Source organism: Alternaria viburni (genome assembly GCF_023758015.1).
Source record: "Alternaria viburni strain BMP 2772 chromosome Unknown scaffold_2, whole genome shotgun sequence".
Lineage (NCBI taxonomy): Eukaryota > Fungi > Ascomycota > Dothideomycetes > Pleosporales > Pleosporaceae > Alternaria > Alternaria viburni.
This window is the reverse complement of record NW_026055771.1, coordinates 1,903,588-1,921,643: the sequence shown is the minus strand read 5'-3', so window position 1 is coordinate 1,921,643 and position 18,056 is coordinate 1,903,588. Positions and strand designations below refer to the sequence as shown.

Genomic DNA, 18,056 nt, shown 5'->3' with positions numbered 1-18,056 from the left:
TCTACGTGCTGACGTCTGGTTGTAGGGGATTCCTGGGAGTGGTCGAGGGAGGAGGCTGCGATAGATGGCGTACAAAGCTCCCAGGCAAGCGGCGACCCCGAACGAGGTTGACAATAGCCCATGTCCAGAGACGTCAATTGATTGAAGGAATATCATGACTTCAAGAAGCGGTCGCAGCTTGCACAGATTGAAAGATAGGTAGTATTCGGATTCGTGTTCACGGTCTGCAAAGCGTTCCAGTGTTCAAGCCAGACGTCTATCAAATACCGGCTCAACACAGCGGCTTCCATGGGCAAACGCCACCTCGGCACAGCTATCACGATAGCCAATTTGGCACACAACCAACTGCTCAACCGATATCTGCACCGAGAATTTATGCTGTTCCGCCCGACGGACTACGGTTCAAGTGACCTGGCTATTCTCTCCTTCGGAAGTACCGCCAGCTGATCGCCGACTACAATACGTACCCCCACCCGCAGCGGTCTATGATGTTGGCGATACTCACCTTTCGAGCTCATGCGCAAGGGATGGCCTTTCTCCCCCGTATGCTCCCCACATCTGTGCAGAAATGCTGACGGTTTGCATAGCCGGTTTCGGCCGAATTTTGACGGCTAGTAAGCTGACGGGATTCAGCTGCGAAGGCTGTCTTGGCATGGGCTTATCTCGTTCTTTGGTAATGAGGCCTATCGGCGCAACATCAGCGGATTACACACGATCTTCTGCCCGTTCATGTAGCTGATCGATTGTAGAGACCGGAGTGTGGGTTTCCCGAGAGGCAGCCTTGGAATGGATAGGACCATTCAACACATATATCCTCTCAAATTGAAGTGCATTAGCTTGCTTGAACCATTGCAACAGTTCAGTATCGTTTTGCTGTTTGTAGCTTCGCACTTTTACAACAACTATTAGACGATTGAAGATGGCTAGATCAGAAGACCCTGAGCCTATGGCGATAGTCGGGATGGGTATGTGATCGAGCAAAACCTGTATAACATGAGCTTGTGCTGACGCAGTTCAGGTTGCCGCTGGGCTGGAGGCGTCCGTAATCCTACGGACTTGTGGGAACTTTTGCTAAACAAACGCTCCGGCTACCATGATTGGGCGGCGCCACGCTTTTCGGCAGAGGGCTTTTATCATCCGAACCCAGAGAGACCAGGCACCACGGCAGCAAAGGGAGGCTACGTGGTGACTGAAGACCCACGACTATTCGATCCATCTTTCTTCGGGATCTCAGGCCTCGAAGCAGAGACTATCGACCCTTCTCAACGCAAGCTACTGGAAGTGGTGTACGAGTCATTGGAGAGCGCAGGCGAGACGTGGGAAAGTGTTAATGGGACACGCACGGGTGTCTATGTCGCCGATATATCCTACGACAACTCGTATGCGCAGACACGTGACTGGGAGTATGCCAGGCCACATGCTACCACAGGGGTGTGTCACAACATCCTCAGCAACCGCATCAACTACGTGTTCAACTTGCGCGGGCCAAGCGTTACGCTGGACAGTGCCTGCACGTCTGCCATGTACGGACTCCATATGGCGATCCAGGCGATCCGCGATGGAGACTGCGACTCGGCGATTGTGGCGACAGCGAACTACATCATGGATCCAAGCATGCAGATCGCCATGGACAAGTTGGGAGCCCTGTCTGGTACATCCATGAGCCATGCGTTTGATGCCGCAGCTGATGGCTACGCTCGTGGCGAGGGCTTCGCAGCTATTTACGTGAAGAAGCCGCAACAGGCCATGCAGGACGGAAATCCGATTCGTGCACTCGTCCGCGGCAGCGCTATTGGCGCCAACGGTCGCTCCAGCGGGATAACGCACCCAAGTGGGACTGCTCAGGAGGACATCATCCGGAAGGCGTACCACAATGCCGGTAACTTGTCTCCTTCCGAAACCCCATTTCTCGAGTGCCATGGGACGGGCACACGGGTCGGCGATCCACTCGAGGTAGAGGCTGCTGGTAAGGTGTTCGGGCCGGGACGATCCAGCTCAGAGGAGGATCGTTTGTTGATTGGATCCGTCAAGACCAATCTTGGACATACTGAAGGCGCTGCAGCTCTTGCGAGCATCTTCAAAGTCGTACTCGCCCTTGAAGCAGGGGTGATTCCGCCTAGCATCGGTGTGACGACGTTGAACCCCAGGATCGATTTTGACAAGGCCAAAGCCAGGGTCGTTACCGAAGTCATGCCATGGCCAGAAGACAAGCTGCGACGCGCCAGTGTTACGTCTGCTGGATTTGGCGGTTCTATCGGGCACTGCATTCTCGACCACGTGGAAGTCGTGTATCCGGACTATGTCAAGCCGGGTATCGTCAACAGAACCAGACCAGTCAATGGGCATGCGAATGGGCATGCGAACGGCTCGACTCACAGCCATGGGAATGGCTTGGCGGTATCTCAGCCCTCTACGCCTCAACCTCCTACGAAAACTAGAAAAGCAGATGTCAGCACACGTGAACTAGTGCTGTTACCTTTCGCTGCTCACAGCGACACTTCCCTCAATGCCAACATAGACGTACTCGCTCGTGTCATCGATAAACATTCACTAGGAGACGTGGCATACACACTCGCGACGCGACGTTCCAAACTTGCACAGCGGACTTTCCGCATCGTTAGCAAACACGACGTTGCGCAGGGACTGATGAAGAATGTGGAAAAGACCTTCTCAAGTCCGCCCGATGAGTCTCGTCTAGCTTTCGTCTTCACCGGGCAGGGCGCGCAGTGGCATGCCATGGGCGCCCAACTCTTCGACTACAATGTCTTCCGCACGTCAATCGACTATCTGGACCGTGTACTCGAATCTCTACCTGGAGCGCCGTCCTGGAATATTGCAGACATACTTTCTGGAAACTGCGAACCGGACCGCGTGCAGATGCCGGATGTCTCGCAGACAGTCTGCACAGCGGTACAGATCGGTCTCGTTGACCTCCTTGCCTCATGGTCTGTCAGCCCTGCAGGTGTCGTGGGTCACTCCTCTGGCGAGATGGCAGCTGCTTACGCGGCCGGTCGCATTACTGCCGCCGAAGCGATTGCTGCGAGTTTCTTCCGCGGGCAAGCTGTGGCGCAGAATAAGAAGAAGGGCGTCATGCTGGCTGTCAGTCTAGATCGTGAGCAGGCCAGTGAGTACCTTGAGGGGCTCGAGCAATACATCAAGATTGCAGCTGTCAACTCGCCCGGCAGCCTGACGCTCTCTGGAGACGAGGAGGCTGTGAAGCGGCTCGCTACGACCCTCACGCACGACGGCGTCTTCAACCGACTTCTGAAGACGGGTGGAAATGCATATCACTCACATCACATGATTGCGCTTGGCCATGCGTATGAGACACTGCTCACCGATGGCATGGCGTACCTCGAGAAGTCCGGGCTGAAAGACCAGCGCCCAAAGTACCCTCATATCCCTTGGTCTTCGTCGGTCACTCCTTGGAAGAGTCTTGCAGGAGCGAACCTTCCGGTTTCATACTGGAGAGCCAATCTTGAGTCACCCGTCCAATTCTCAGACGCAGTCGCCAGCCTGGCAGGGCAGGAAGAACTCGATGTCAAGGCGTTCGTGGAAATCGGACCGCACCCGGCGCTGAGAAGCCCGCTTGACCAGATTCTAAAGAGCATCGGCAAGCCACTTCCATATGCGTACGCATTGAAGCGAGGAGAAGACAATGCAAGATCTTTGCTACAGCTCGCCGGGTCACTATTTGGTCTCAACGCTAAGATCGACTTGGCTGCCGTGAACGCGGTAGATGCAGGTGCTGGGGCGCTAGAACATGGCACTACCGCTATTGATCTTCCGCCATATCAGTTCACGTACGGACCAGTCGCTTACTATGAGAGCCGGGCTAGCAAGGAATATCGTCTTCGTACCATCCCCAGGCATGACCTTATCGGATCAAGGGTAGCTGGCAACGCGAAACTTCGACCGCAATACCGCAACGTGCTACGTTTGAAAGACCTCCCCTGGTTGAGTGATCATCGTCTGCTGCCCAATGTTGTATTCCCGGCTGCTGGATATATGTGTATGGCAATGGTGGCGGCAACGCAGCTCTACCAGGCAACCGAGGACGCACAGCCAATTCTTGGGCACTCACTTCGCAACGTCAATATCAAGTCAGCACTGAACATCCCCGAGGATCAGTATGGTATCGAGATCATGCTCAGCCTGGTGCTTGACGATAAAGCTACTGCACAAGAGCCGGCTTGGGTCAGTTTCTCAGTCAGCTCCGTTACACGTGAAACGGAGCAATGGACGGAACACTGCACCGGAATGGTCAAGGTGGACATCTCTGAGCACTCGCAAGTTGAAACGATGAGTGTAGCTTCCGAATCTCGAGCGGTGAATGCGCGCAGCTGGTACAAGAAGTTCGCTGCGATAGGTCTTGGCTACGGCCCTGCGTTCCAAGCCTTGTCTGAGATACGCGCCGACCCGACCAAGAATCATGCCGCTGCCAGACTCAATCTACAGACTACGGCGGGCATGGTTAGAGGTGGAGAATCTGAATATGTTATCCATCCCACCTCATTAGACGCCATGATCCAACTTGGCCTCCTCGCATCCCATGGAGGCCAAACGGACAAAACGACGACAGCATTCGTTCCCATTCACTTATCTGAGCTGCGTGTCAAGAGTAATATTGACGAAGCATCGGGTACAGCGGTCGCATACGGCGACTTCATGGGCCTCCGATCTGCGTACCTCCAGCTACAGCTTCAGGATGAGGCAGGCGATGTTCTTGTGGACATTGAGGACCTCCGTTGCGTTAGTTACAGCTTAGAGGCAACGTCTCCAGACAAGACCGGAGCCAGGGGCTTTTCGAGCCCGTTCACACGTATGGTGTACAAGCCAGACTTCGGAAGTCTCAGTAACGAGCAGGCTCGTTTACTATTCCCAACACCGTCGGAGAATGTCACTCAAGGACCAGTGCTTGCTCAGCTCGATAGTATGGCATCGCTCATCGCCATCGACGTGACTGAGACGCTTTTGAATGACACTGACTCAATGGAAATCGATGGTTTGGGAACAACGGATCGCTATATCGCAAAGCTTCGACAGTTGGCCAAGAGAGGTCAAGCTGAGCAGTCGACAGAACTCTCGGCGGAGGATCGCAAGCGACGTCTGCGAGAGGCATATGAAGGCCACGGTCATCTTGTCGAAGTCAGGTGTATGCAGCGGCTTCACGCACACATGGTTGATATCGTGCACAGGCGCAGAAGTGGCGAAGCGGTCCTGGCTGAAGGCGGGCTGCTGACTGACTTTTTTGAGAAGAGCCTGTTCGTAACGGGGGTTCACACTCACTTATCTACTGTTTTCGACTCAATGGCTCATGCCAATCCGAGCCTTCGGATATTGGAACTCAAGGGCGGGAAGGGTCAGACGGCGCGCTTAGTGCTCGAGACGCTCAACAGTGGGAACAGCATCAAGCGATACCGCGACTATACAGTAACAGATACGAGTGAAGATGCGCTGCAGGCGGCGCGGTCGCAGCTCAGCGATTACGGCGATGTGCACTTTTCGGTGCTGGACATGGAACAAGACACGCTGCCAGCGGGCTTCGAGGCGGCGTACGATGTGGTGTTTGCGTCGCAGGCCGTGCACACGGCTGCATCGGTTGCAAAAGCGTTGCAGACGGCGCGCAAGCTACTCAAAACTGGCGGAAAATTGGTGCTGGCCGAAGTGACGGGCAGCAGTGCGTGGGTCGACATGATCGGCGGTGCACAAGAAGGATACTGGCACGGCGTGAATGACGGACGCATGCAGCGGCCTTTTCTCGATGTGGCCGGCTGGGACGCAACGCTGCGTTCGGTCGGGTTTACAGGAGCCGAAATCGTGCTGGACGACTATCCCGCGCCTTGGACCCAGTCGAGTGTTGTCGTGGCCGGCGTGGTCGATATGACTGAAAAGGCTGCGAATGCGGCGCGTGTGGCTCTTCAGCCTGTGCATCTTCTCCATAGCACAGCAAAACCACCGCCTTTGCTCGCTCAACTAGCCCGGGTGCTGGAATGTCGCGGAGAATCGACGACGACGGTACGACTTGACAGCTCAGTCCGTGAATTGCCTGTCGACGCTCGTGTAGTGGCTTTCCTGGATGATCACCATCTATTGCTCGCTGCCGATGAGCGCCAGCTAGAGCTCTTCCAGCACCTTACTCATCACACCAGTAGCATGCTATGGCTCACCTCGACGGGCATGGCAGTCGGCCGTAGTCCCAACGGCGCTATCGCTGGCGGTCTACTACGCACCATCTCAACTGAGGCACCTACAGGCCGCTTCTGCTCAGTCGATATAGACGCCGACCACTTTGTCCTGGACGATCTGCAGCAGAGTGACGAACTCATTCGCGTCCTAGCCGACTGCGAGCTAGCCTTGCAGCGACCCATTAATAGCGAGACGAGCGAAGATCGCGAATTTGCCTGGCATGGCGGCTGCCTGTGGGTGAGTCGCCTGATGCCCGAGCCTGCGTTGTCTGCTTATGCGGAGCCTCTCGTTACACCAGCTACTCATGGCGCTGAGCTTCTACCACTGGATACACAAGGTCCTGTCCGCGCTGCCTTTGAAACACCGGGTATCCTCAGCTCCTTGTACTTCCGTCCCTACACAGAGCTGCGCAAACAACCCCTGCCATGTGACTACATTGAGGTTAAGGTTACTGCCGTCGGTCTCAACTGGAAGGATCTAGTCTTGGCTACTGGCCGCTTCGACGGCAATAACTTGTCATCTGAGTACGCTGGTATCGTCACTCAGGTCGGCACTGATGCTGCGAGCTCTTTCGCGGTGGGAGACCCAGTCTACGGTCTAGGGAAAGGTCATTTCGGCAACTATGCTCGCGTATCTTCAGCTTTCGCTTGCAAAGTAAGACCTACCGATGATCTTGTTCACATGGCCACCATGCCTGTTGTCTACATGACAGCAGTCTACGCATTTGAACACCTTACCCGTCTGGGTCAGGGCCAGAGTGTCTTGATTCAGTCAGCCTCAGGCGGTGTCGGCCTGGCTGCCATCCAATTCGCCCGTGCCAAGGGCGCCCAAGTTTTTGCTATGGCTGGTTCGCAAGAAAAGCTGCAATTCCTTGTAGACACCATTGGCCTACCCCCTGCGAATGTGTTTTCGGCACGTGAAAAGGCCGAAATGAATCGTGCTGCGGCTGCCACGCGCAACGGGGGCTTCGATGTCATTCTCAGCACTGCTCAGGGTGATATGCTTCATGAGACAGCCAAAGCACTCGCTCCACTCGGCCATATAATCGACATTGGCCGCGCAGACGTCGAGGATGCCCGTGCAATCGGCCTTGAGCTGTTTCAGAAGAGCGCCAGCTTCTCATCTTTCGATCTTGCCCGTGTCGTAGATCGCGACCCTAAACTAGGTGCCGAGCTTATGACCGCGGTGAACGCTCACTACCGTGCGGGGCGCATCAGTCCCATCCAACCTCTGGCTACCTCAGACATCTCCCAACTCCACCAGACGTTGCTGACTTTCTCCAAAGGCAAACATGTTGGCAAGCTAGTTGTGACATTCACATCAAACTCACTGGTACGCATGGTACAGGCACCACCAGCCGTCACCTTCGACCCAACAGCCTGCTACATCATCACTGGTGGACTGAGCGGTCTGGGACGGTCTATTATCCAGTGGATGGGTGATCGTGGTGCACGAGAGCTCGTTATCTTGTCCCGCCGTGGGCGGAGCGCGCCCGAAGCGCACACACTTGTGGACAGGCTCGCCGAATCTGGTATTCGTGTACATCCCGTTGCTTGCGATCTCGGTATTCGACAGAGTGTCGCAAAAGCCGTTGAGTACGCGTCCACCATTGGCGAACTCAAGGGCATCGTCCACTGCGCCGTTTCCTACCAAGATATCTCTTTCGACAAGGTGACAGCCCCTGGCTGGCAAGATGGCCTCGCCGCGAAGGTACATGGCACGCAGAACCTACATGACACTACCAAACACTTGCCGTTGGAATTCTTCGTCATGACCACTTCCATCCTCTCGGTACTGAGCTTCGCGACTCAGGCTGCGTACACGGCCGCCAACAACTTCCAGGACCAGTTCGCACGCTACCGCCGCCGTCTAGGTCTGCCTGCTACGGCTGCCCAGTTTGGCCTTGTTAACGACGTTGGCCACCTGAGCACCGACACCACCACACTGGATTTGATGGCACGCAACAAAGTCCTGACTGAATCTGAAAGCTACTTCCTCCGCCTTCTCGAGCCGGCGTTTCTTCCCTTTTCCAATGTAACTGCCGCTGACCCCCTCGCCGCCGCTACCTACGTAACGTACATGGATCCGGCACACATGCTCGCAAAAGAGCGCGACGATGCTGAGATGGGTATCCGAAGCGTCGCAACACCTCGCTGGCATGGCGACGCTCGCGTCTCCCATGTAATCCGTGCATTCGAAGATGCTTTGCACCAGGAAGATAGCTGTGCCGACTCTCCACAAAAGGACACTGCACGCTCATCCACAGCGCAGGTCCGCGACGCATTCGGTGCTGCTGTGCAAAAGGCTCGCAACGCTGCCCCTGGCTCAGATCAACTCGCGTGCCACGCGGAAGCCCTCGCACTCGTTACATCAGCCATATCCAACGCGGTTGCGACTATGCTCTTGCTTGATCCAACGACTGTGAATTGCGCGCGTGCTGTGTCGGACCATGGCGTCGATAGTTTGATTGCAGCCGAGTTACGAAATTGGTTCCACGTTGCGCTGGGGTACAAGGTTGGTATGGTGGATCTATTGGATTCGCGCACGAGTATTACGGCGTTGGCGGAGCGGATAGTACGTAGTGTGTAGAACGATTTCGAGTATAGAATGCCATGGAGAATAGAAAAGAGTTGTGATCATCCTTTGTATTCTTGGCTTCTTCTACGCTACCACGCTAATGGGAGCTTGAATCGGCTAGCGCCGATCAGCCCCTGGTGTTCGCATGTGATATCCGATGCCCCAGGTTCCTGGAAACCGTCGTGCAAACATCGTGGGCACTTTGTTTTGTGGCGCCATGCCTCGTCTAATCACCGCTCGCAATGTGGTCATACTCGTCAATATCGTCCTACTCACCGCCCTCTTCGTCCATCTGAAGTTCGCGCTCTGGGACAAGACGGCAGCCTCAGCTGGATCGGCCAAGTCGCACCTTCCCGACGAACTCTACGATGAGCAGCAGCCAGACGAGTCATCGCACAACCCGAAAGGGAAGCCGCTAAAAGCGAACGACGGCATCAAAGCGCGTCGGACCGCCGTCGTCGTCGCCAGCCAGAGTTCCGAGAACGCAACGTGGCTCGAGGAGTACTTTCCGCACTGGGAGAAGAATATCTACCATGTCGATGATCCGAGTGCCGAGCTCACGGTGCCGAAGAACAAGGGCCGAGAGAGCATGGTCTATCTGACGTACGTCCCCATCCATACCATCTTCCGTCCCATGTCCAGCATGCTAACGACGGATACGCGCGCAGCTACATAATCGACCACTACGCGTCCCTCCCCGACAACGTCCTCTTCATCCACCCCAACCGCTACCAATGGCACAACGACGACCCCGACTACGACGGCCTCCCCATGCTGCGCCATTTCCAGCTGCCCTACCTCGAGAAAGAAGGCTACGTCAACATCCGCTGCGCCTGGTCCCTCGGCTGCCCCAACGAGATCAAGCCGCTGGCGGAAGCGGGCGAACACAGAGAGGCCGTGCATGCGGGCGGACAGTATAAGAAGGCTTTTGAGAGCCTGTTTCCGGGGGAGAAGGTGCCGGATGCTGTTGGGGTGAGCTGCTGTGCGCAGTTTGCGGCGACGAGGGACAAGATTAGGGAGAGGAGCAAGGAGCAGTATGAGAAGTATCGCGATTGGATTATGGGGACTGAACTGGGGGACGCTATCAGTGGGAGGGTGTTTGAGTACTCCTGGCACAGTAAGTCAACATCCGCTGGCATTTCGCGCCCTACCTCGCGACCCCGCCCGTCATGAGGCTCTGCTCGCTTTTTGCTTCTTCAAGTGGCGTGGATCATGTGCTAACATGACTGATAGTGATTTTCGGTAAACCTCCGGTCCATTGCCCAACCGCGAAAGAGTGCTACTGCAAGACCTTCGGCCTATGCGACCTGGACTGCCCGGATGCGGGAAGCTGCAAAGGACGATACACTTTGCCGCCCTACTCGAGCCTTCCCAAGGGCTGGCCATATATCGGGTGGGAAGGGCAAGAACGCCAACGTGCCGGTCCAGAGCAGTGATGAGATGTTCGTGGCTTATCTCTAAGCGACTGCGTCTCTTTCCGTTGCTTCGGAGGACGAACATCCACGCCTACAGACTGGACCCCGCCACGTCGCTTCATTTCTCCAATTCCGTTCCAACGATTCGGTTGAGTAACCTAGCCTGATGCTAAGAGACACGAGCAACCACGCGATCAGTCATGTGCGTCTACACTCGGCATCGCGTTCCACCAAATACATGTGGGACGTATTAGTTGGGTTCTCGTAAGAGCTGGGAAAGCCATACATCGTGCAAGAGTGCAAGAACATCGATGGAGTGACACGATTGTTCAGCCCGGTCGGGCACCATGGAAGCAAGGAGACACGCATCCATTTATCGGTACGAAGGCCACTCAGTCCTCATTCGAGCAATCTCCTCACGAAGGATTTCCGCAACCAGCTTCCGCTATCTGTTTGTACCAAACAGGAAGAGTGCCCCATTTCGCTAGGATTGATCACATGGAGAACCTCGTACACACGAAGCCCGATGGCGTACCACATAATCCCCTACTGGTCGAACCCATTGACGGTATCCTGAATTTTCAGGCTCTAATGCGCAACGACCGGCATGATGTCTCCAACAAGCTGCAATTGGCACTATAGCGTTCCCGCATCCCCGATGCATCAACACGCCGCTCTGACAGGGCCAAGGGCGTTGAGAAGGTGTGAAAGCGAAATTACATGCACGCAACCGTGCCACGAGCTGCACGAGCATGGTGTAGGACGCATAGGGAATCGATCTGACTGGTTCTGGAATCAGCCTGGCGGGTCAATGTTCTACTCGAATCCTTCAATATTGCAGAGCAAGGCTGAGCATATATCAAGTGTACATGGGATGGCACAGCATCATGGGGCCAAAACGCTCGATGGTGTCGAGCGACCCTGCAAAGCGCGTCGATCCATCAGCTAGCCATCTAGTACCGGGACTCGGCCCCTTGGTTCGTAGGTGTGCGGGGTTTCTAGTAGGCTAAGCCAACAAGAAAGAGTAGGGTCGTGTGGGGTACCTGCTTTTTTGTTCGAGCAGAGCCGCAACGCTTACCTCATCCGAAAGTCAATGCGGCTCAGCGCTTGGCACGATCCAGCAACCCGACCATCATCGCACGAAACATAGTTGTAGTCCAGGACCTATGCGACAGAGCATCTGACCTTTTCTGATCGGTCGAACTGGTAACACATCGTGCGTCGTGGCCCCAATTCGACCCCGCAATATCATCGGGCTCACACAGCTTTCTATTCTTCAGCCTTCCGACGGAATAGCAGTCAGGGATTGCATGAAACGGAAGAAGGCTGACCCCATTGCATGGATTAGACTCTACCCTAGCTTATCCCTCAAACCATGCGGCTCTGCGAATGTGGGATCATTCAAAGCCCGTGCATGCTGCGCATTCAACGAGTAGTACTCGGCACCTGACCTACGCCACCTCGCCTTAGCTTGAACCCTTTTCTCTCGTCTAGATCTAAGATCTTGCTTCTTCTTAGCCAATTATTCACATGGAAATCTGCTCACGTGCCCTCTCTGCCAGAGCTCTATATATCTTTATCTCGTTCTATGACGACTTCCCTCGACCGGCTGCCTTTTGACCTAATCTTCTGCATTACCTTGGATTTGGAGCTTGAGGACATTGTTCATCTCGGTCAAACATGTCGACACTTACGAGCCGTACTAGACGAAAGGACGGTTGTCAGGCGTACCGTCGAGGTCAGATGGCGCCAAACGGTCAATGTGCTTACACCAAAGCTGACGCTGCTTATAGATCAACCATCCGTATACCGAAGAAGCAAACTTAGCCCGAAGAGGGGAGATTACCTACAAGCAGGCTTTTCAGGCTATTTATGACAGGAGACATGCTTTGTCAACTGCGCACCCATTTTCGGCTCGCGTTCTGGGCCGAGGAAACAACTTTTTGTATCGACAGGGGACTATATGTGTTTTCGACGCTGGGGTGGTCCACGTCACGGATCTCAATTCGCGGAAAGAAGCTATCCGTCTCGATCTCCAAGCTATTATTCGGCCTGTCTTGGAGTCGAAGTTCAGAGCGTTTGGTAACATCAGCGTGCGCTTACTTTACTATGCTGATGAGATCCTCTCTGTGCATGCTATACCAAAGTACAACTCGGATGACAGCCATATATTCGCCATCAACACGGCAGCGAACCTTCCGGATGGACAAAGAGTGATCGAATCGGTGCGGTTAATCGAATGCTCTAAGCTTTTTGTTAGACATAATAAGCATTATCTATACTACGGCACACATACTGGAATCGGCGATGACGGTCATCACAAATGGGAGATTGAGGGCATCTCCCTCCATGGAGACTTTCGGATAACCGAACGCGAAAGACCAGTACTGCTCGATAAGTTTCACGGATCTGATATCGGCTCCACCATCGCGTTCGAAATCCACAATAACTACTTTTACGCTGTCTCTAACCAGGGCACCTTTGAAGTTGAAGAGATCGATTATACCTCCTTCTACCATGTGGTGCGTTTCCCACTGGACAAACCAGATGACGTTCAAAAAGATGAGCGCCTCTTTCGTCGACAGCACAAGCAAGGACCAATCCACGACTCATGGACCGATCTTGCACTACAGCTTGATGAGCGTACAAACGAGACGGTGATTGTGGAGTCGCGTCGAGAATGGGCTCAAGCATCTTCTCGCCAGTCGCGCACCTTCTACGTCACTAAGATGGACTTTCAAGAAGAGGACGATACCGATGAACCATCAGATGAACTACTCGGACCTGAGGATGATCTCTTCCTCCCGCTCATAGATTCATCCAACAACCCCCAATGGAAACCAACACCCGATCTCTACAGCTGGAGCCAGCACCCTGAGTTCTCCCCAACAGATCCTTCCCCCCGTTCCTTCACTCTGTCCCGAACAAAATTCCGAGCCTACAGCTACCCGTGCACCTCCTTCGTCGATCTAGTCGAAGACGACTGCTGCTGCAACAACCCCTTGCAAGCACCATGCCTCAGACTGCGAATAGGATCACGCCGCGAACTAGGCCTCTCCTTCACTTCCATTCACAACAGCACCAGTAACAGCAAAGGAAAAGCCCCCATCGACGATACCAAGCCCTCCTTCGTGGATACGCAAACACGCTACCGCCAGTCGTCCGTCCGCATGTGGCCCCCTCCCTCATCACGCTGTCCCTGCTCAGCACGCCTCCACAGGATACTCAACCCAATCCTCCCCACCACTAACACATCATCCTCCACCACACGAAGCGTAACCGGCGTCCTTGACTCCCAACGCCTCGTCTTCATGATCAAGCCAGGGCGCACCTACGGCTCCAGCGAAGACAACACATCAGGCAGCATCGTGGTCATAGATTTCTGCCGTCCGCTCACATCTGCGAACCCGGCACCCTCAGCATCAAGCTCATCGTCACTAGCACTGCGGCCATCGTCGCTGGCACGCTGCGATAGTAAGATGGGCGATGAGTTGGTGACGCCAAAGAGGTGTGTTGACCCGTTGGTCTGGCATTGGTCGGATGATTCAAAGGGGCGCTGTAGGCGAGGCACGTGTCAGTGAGTGGTTGGGGAGAGTTTGCCATGGCCTTTTGCAATAGGTTACGAGCAGCAAGCAAAAGGTCATGAGTGAAAGAGTGAGGCGGACGATAGAGAGGGAAGCACGCAGTTCGGTGCAGAGGTGTTGAGCCTCAGAGAAGGCAAATGGTGCGCAGACCAGGCTTGTATCGGTTTACTCGGGGTTTCTATTATGGTCTTTTTTTTTGCCTTGCTGCACGTTCTTATATGATGCAGGTTATATGTATGTGCATATGCACGCCCCTTCATCTTCTCGGGCTCGTTTGGGGGTGGTTCCGGTGAAGGACCCCGCACGAGGCTGCGCTGGTGGGAGATAAGGGTGCAAGCACGCCATTGTTGTTTGGTATTTAAAAGTCTGTTGTTTGTGTTCTTTCTTCATAGCAATATCTATCTTCGAGCACCACTGTGTTGTTGGGGTGTGCTGTGATGGTCCCAATGCCTCATTTGGCTCTACGAAATGGTTCAACGGTAACTTGACTACCCAAACTCGCTGGGTAAGGGAAACCACAGGACATTAGTTGGCCCATGGAAGAAGGGTTCTGAGCTTGAAGTTTGTCATATACGTGGAGGTGTATCAATCTCTACACTCTTGCGTGACAAGTTCTCACGATCCCAAGGCTTGTCAAAGCGCCTACCACCGAAGCTGTAGAGCAAGATAATCACGCAAGTCCCCCATCCATGCGCAAACTCACAAGCAATGTAGCCTTCCTGTGTGAGCGTAGCAGAAGCGAAGCGCGACAATCGATAACGCAACGATATTGGACAAAGTGTCTTGATTGGTTGGTCTATACTATATGCCGCATCCGCATGCGTAGTCCATCTAAAAAGAAATGCTGCCAATGCCCAAAGCGCTCGTTTGCTATTAAGTCTAGACTCGAGGATCGCGACATGTGAAAGGGTAAAAAGAAATAATGAAAAAAGTGACGGTGTGATGTTTGTTTCGCCGTGGAACTCCAAGCTATGAGATAGATGATGTATGGGGGAGCTCGGTTTTTGCAACATGTGCCTAGGCAACGACACAAAGGGTGGCCACTGTATTCTGACAGCACAAAATACAGTGGATTACTCAACGTGTCTGATACCCAAGGTACAACTGTCAAGATACGAGCTCCGTGGTAAGAAAAGGTGCAAAGTGGACAGAACAGCCTAGTCGGTCCGATAGTGGAGAAGTATGTACAATCGAAATGAAGTAGCCGCGGTAGGAATATCGGGCAGTATAGTCGGTAAACGCAGCACCGGTACGTTCTTCACCGCAGACTCAAGCGAAAGGTATGGCGAAGAACGTTTCCGGTGAGAATGGTGGAGTGATGACCTCGCGAAGTTTGAAGACTTTGATGGACGGACCCACTCCGTTGGAAGCATGCACATGTAAAGTAGACCGCTCAGGGCCGACTTTGACCGGCAAAATGTTTTCGCGGTGTGCATGGTCTTGTCGCGGTGGTGGTTGTCGTGGTACGACGGATCTGTAGCCAGGTCCCATGGAAATTATAGTTCCATTCCGTCGAGATCTCGCATAACACACGCCATCTGGGCCCGTTTCGCAGCCTCGGCAAGCAGCGCAGCCTGGTTGAGGTAGTTTGTCGTCTCAGCAGCTGTCTGGCCGGCTCCTGACCTGTTCGGTTGGTACTCGAAGCTGTTCTGCCGTTGGGCCTGCATGCGAGGCTGCTGCTGTAACTGTTGCGACTGCTGGTTCAAGGAGCCAAAGTACTGGTGGTTCTGGGGGCTCGTAGACGGCGAGACGGGCGGCGCAGATTGCGTCGAAGAGCGTGAGGAGGCGTGGCTTGAGGCGGAGGTGCTGGTGTAGCTTGCAGCTGGGGTGCTGGAGGACTGGAGGGCAGAGAAGGCGGGTCGGCTGGGCGCGCCGTAGTGTTGTTGCGAGTAGTTGGACATGGCTGCGGGAATGGCTGGTAGGGTCGTGGTGGAGTCCTTGAAGTCTTCGATGGAGGCGAGGAGAGCAGAGGAGTGCAAAGGGTGTAGACAGTGGGTGAGGCGAGGGTATGGGTAAAGTAAATATGGACCCGTGGTAGCTCGATATTACCCTGTATTGGCGATCTTCTGCGCGTCACCCGGAACAATCCCAGCGAATTCGTCTAGACGTGTGCAATAAAGGCTGAAGTCGGGACAAGGTGAGGCAAAGCAGGATACAGGCAAAAGGAAGGTGGAATCGCCTGCAAGATAGGCAGCACAATCCATGGCTTTACTTGGACCGCGGCTCAGACTGCTAGCTCGTGAATTTCGTCACAGGCCAATCTGATCTGCCGACGCTTGCCATCGCATCGAGACGCCAGGTCTCTTTAGTTTTACGCGGATTACCTCTTGCAGGCAAAGCATTGCTCGCCCTACTCGCATCATGCCCGTAAGTCCTCGTTGAACCTTCCCCAGACTCGCCTACTGACCAGGGCAGCTCGTTTTAATTTCAGGTTCCACCTTCCCCTCCATGCTTTCCCCCCCGCCATTGAGCTAACCCACAAACGAAGGCTTCCCTTCCGCGGGCAAGACCACCAGAGCCCTCCAGCTAAAAGAGTATTTCGAGGCCAAGATCGCCAGTTCGCCTCCTGATGCGCGCACTTCCCGCCTAAAAGTCCATCTCATCAACGACCAGTCGCTGGGCGTGTCGCGCGCCGTCTACCATACCGCCAAAGCCGAGAAGGATGCACGTGCGGAAGAATATTCCGCCGTCAAGAGAGTCTTGTCGCGCGATGACATCGTTATCGCCGATGGCTTAAACTACATCAAGGGCTTCCGCTACCAGCTGTACTGCGAGGCCAAGGCTCTACAGACTCCAAGCTGCGTTGTCAGTATACCGTGTGCGCAGATGGAAGGCACGACTGACAGTCCTAGAGCTGCACATAGGCACGCCCGCCGACCGATGTCGCGAGAACAACAAGAAGCTCTTGGCGGATAAGGATGCCGACGGCGGCTATGAGGAGGAGGATTTTGAGAATCTCATCTTCCGGTACGAGGAGCCCAATGGCATGACGCGATGGGACAGTCCGCTGTTCATCGTCGTCGAGGAGGACGAGAAGCCGCCGTGCGACCAGATATGGGACACCATAGTCAGCAGCGATGGCAAGATGAAGACTGTCAAGCCGAACCTCGCGACCGTGCTGGTGCGTACTTCAGTTCTTCTAATGTGCTGAGATGCCTCTAACACACAGCAGAAACCAGCGACAGAGCAGAACTACCTCTACGAGCTCGACAAGACGACCTCCGATATCCTCGCCCAGATAATGGTGTACCAGAAAGACCACCCAGGTGAAGGGGGTGGAGAGATTGCCGTTGCCGATGTCGAGAAGCCCATCGAGCTCCCTGCGACGCCAATGACCCTCCCGCAACTCCAGCGCATCCGCCGCCAGTTCATCACCCTGAATCGTCAACACAGCTTCTCCAAAGCACGCATAAAGGAGGTCTTTGTCGACTATCTCAACGCTGAGTTCCTGCGCTAGACTGGCCATGTCGGAGCTATGTGGAGCAATGTGTCTTCGGATATGCTTTCATGCATCGCGACAAGGGAGCGTCAAGGGACGAACGGAGAGACTGGATGTCAACAGCTCAGCGGATACCGACATGTTGGCACAATTCTCGAACGTTCTCCCAGCGACGACACATACCACCTCTCCGAATTCTCCCGACCACACGATACCCCTCAACACCAGCTGTACGCCATAACCACGTTCGCAACGATGATTGGCATCCCAGTCCCTGCACTTGCAACAACATGGTGTGATCCAGTGACCAGTCTACCCACCCCGCATTTCCAACGCCCACGCGCTACTTGCTACAAAGGGCCGACCCATTACCACCATCAGGATAAGGATGAAGCCAGTCGGACCTGTCAGAAGCAAGTGACGGAAACTTTCTCAGGCTCTTTTTGTGATTGGCTACAATACCCCGATTAGCTGCAACCCCTCCATACGAATGTAGAATTATGTACATCATGGGAAACAGATCGCGATGTATGACGTGTGCGTAGACTCCGATCAGGAAAGCCAGCCAAGTACCTTCCCGTCGATCATGACGCTGTGCATCGTGATGTCTTGCCAAAATCCCTTCTTACGAGCATGGGCAGCCAGCAGTCGAACTGAGCTGGGCTGAGCTGAGTTGATTCTATGCAGGCGCTCCATTACGTGCTATATACTCAGTCATCTCTTACATCCATCCATCCATCCCTAGCGCTACGCCACACCATCTGCCCCAACTGCCCCAACTGCCGTTATCATTTCAAGTTCTCCAGGTGCCAAAGCCATGGCATGGCGTTACTAGGCGTCTGTCTCAAGCAC

The 18,056-nt window shown here is 54.4% G+C and overlaps 5 protein-coding genes across 5 annotated transcripts; 3 read left to right on the top strand and 2 right to left on the bottom strand.

The window, feature by feature from the left end:
• Nucleotides 1-919: 919 nt before the first annotated feature.
• J4E79_001595 (Type I Iterative PKS) lies at nt 920-8,778 on the top strand (the record flags this gene model as incomplete). The annotated part of the gene is made up of 2 exons (XM_049350503.1): nt 920-965; nt 1,019-8,778. The coding sequence occupies 2 exons, from the start codon at nt 920-922 to the stop codon at nt 8,776-8,778; spliced, it is 7,806 nt and encodes a 2,601-aa protein (XP_049215662.1).
• Nucleotides 8,779-8,983: 205 nt separating this feature from the next.
• On the top strand, nt 8,984-10,202 carry J4E79_001594 (uncharacterized protein; the record flags this gene model as incomplete). The annotated part of the gene is made up of 3 exons (XM_049350502.1): nt 8,984-9,369; nt 9,435-9,883; nt 10,000-10,202. The coding sequence occupies 3 exons, from the start codon at nt 8,984-8,986 to the stop codon at nt 10,200-10,202; spliced, it is 1,038 nt and encodes a 345-aa protein (XP_049215661.1).
• Nucleotides 10,203-12,280: 2,078 nt separating this feature from the next.
• J4E79_001593 (uncharacterized protein) lies at nt 12,281-12,700 on the bottom strand (the record flags this gene model as incomplete). Its single annotated transcript, XM_049350501.1, has 2 exons — nt 12,281-12,306; nt 12,478-12,700. 2 exons carry the CDS (start codon nt 12,698-12,700, stop codon nt 12,281-12,283), a joined length of 249 nt encoding a protein of 82 aa, XP_049215660.1.
• A 2,561-nt stretch (nt 12,701-15,261) lies between these two features.
• Nucleotides 15,262-15,666, bottom strand: J4E79_001592 (uncharacterized protein; the record flags this gene model as incomplete). Its single annotated transcript, XM_049350500.1, has 1 exon — nt 15,262-15,666. The coding sequence occupies one exon, from the start codon at nt 15,664-15,666 to the stop codon at nt 15,262-15,264; it is 405 nt and encodes a 134-aa protein (XP_049215659.1).
• Nucleotides 15,667-16,126: 460 nt separating this feature from the next.
• Nucleotides 16,127-17,222, top strand: J4E79_001591 (uncharacterized protein; the record flags this gene model as incomplete). Its single annotated transcript, XM_049350499.1, has 5 exons — nt 16,127-16,132; nt 16,181-16,196; nt 16,254-16,570; nt 16,620-16,886; nt 16,938-17,222. The coding sequence occupies 5 exons, from the start codon at nt 16,127-16,129 to the stop codon at nt 17,220-17,222; spliced, it is 891 nt and encodes a 296-aa protein (XP_049215658.1).
• Nucleotides 17,223-18,056: the final 834 nt, after the last annotated feature.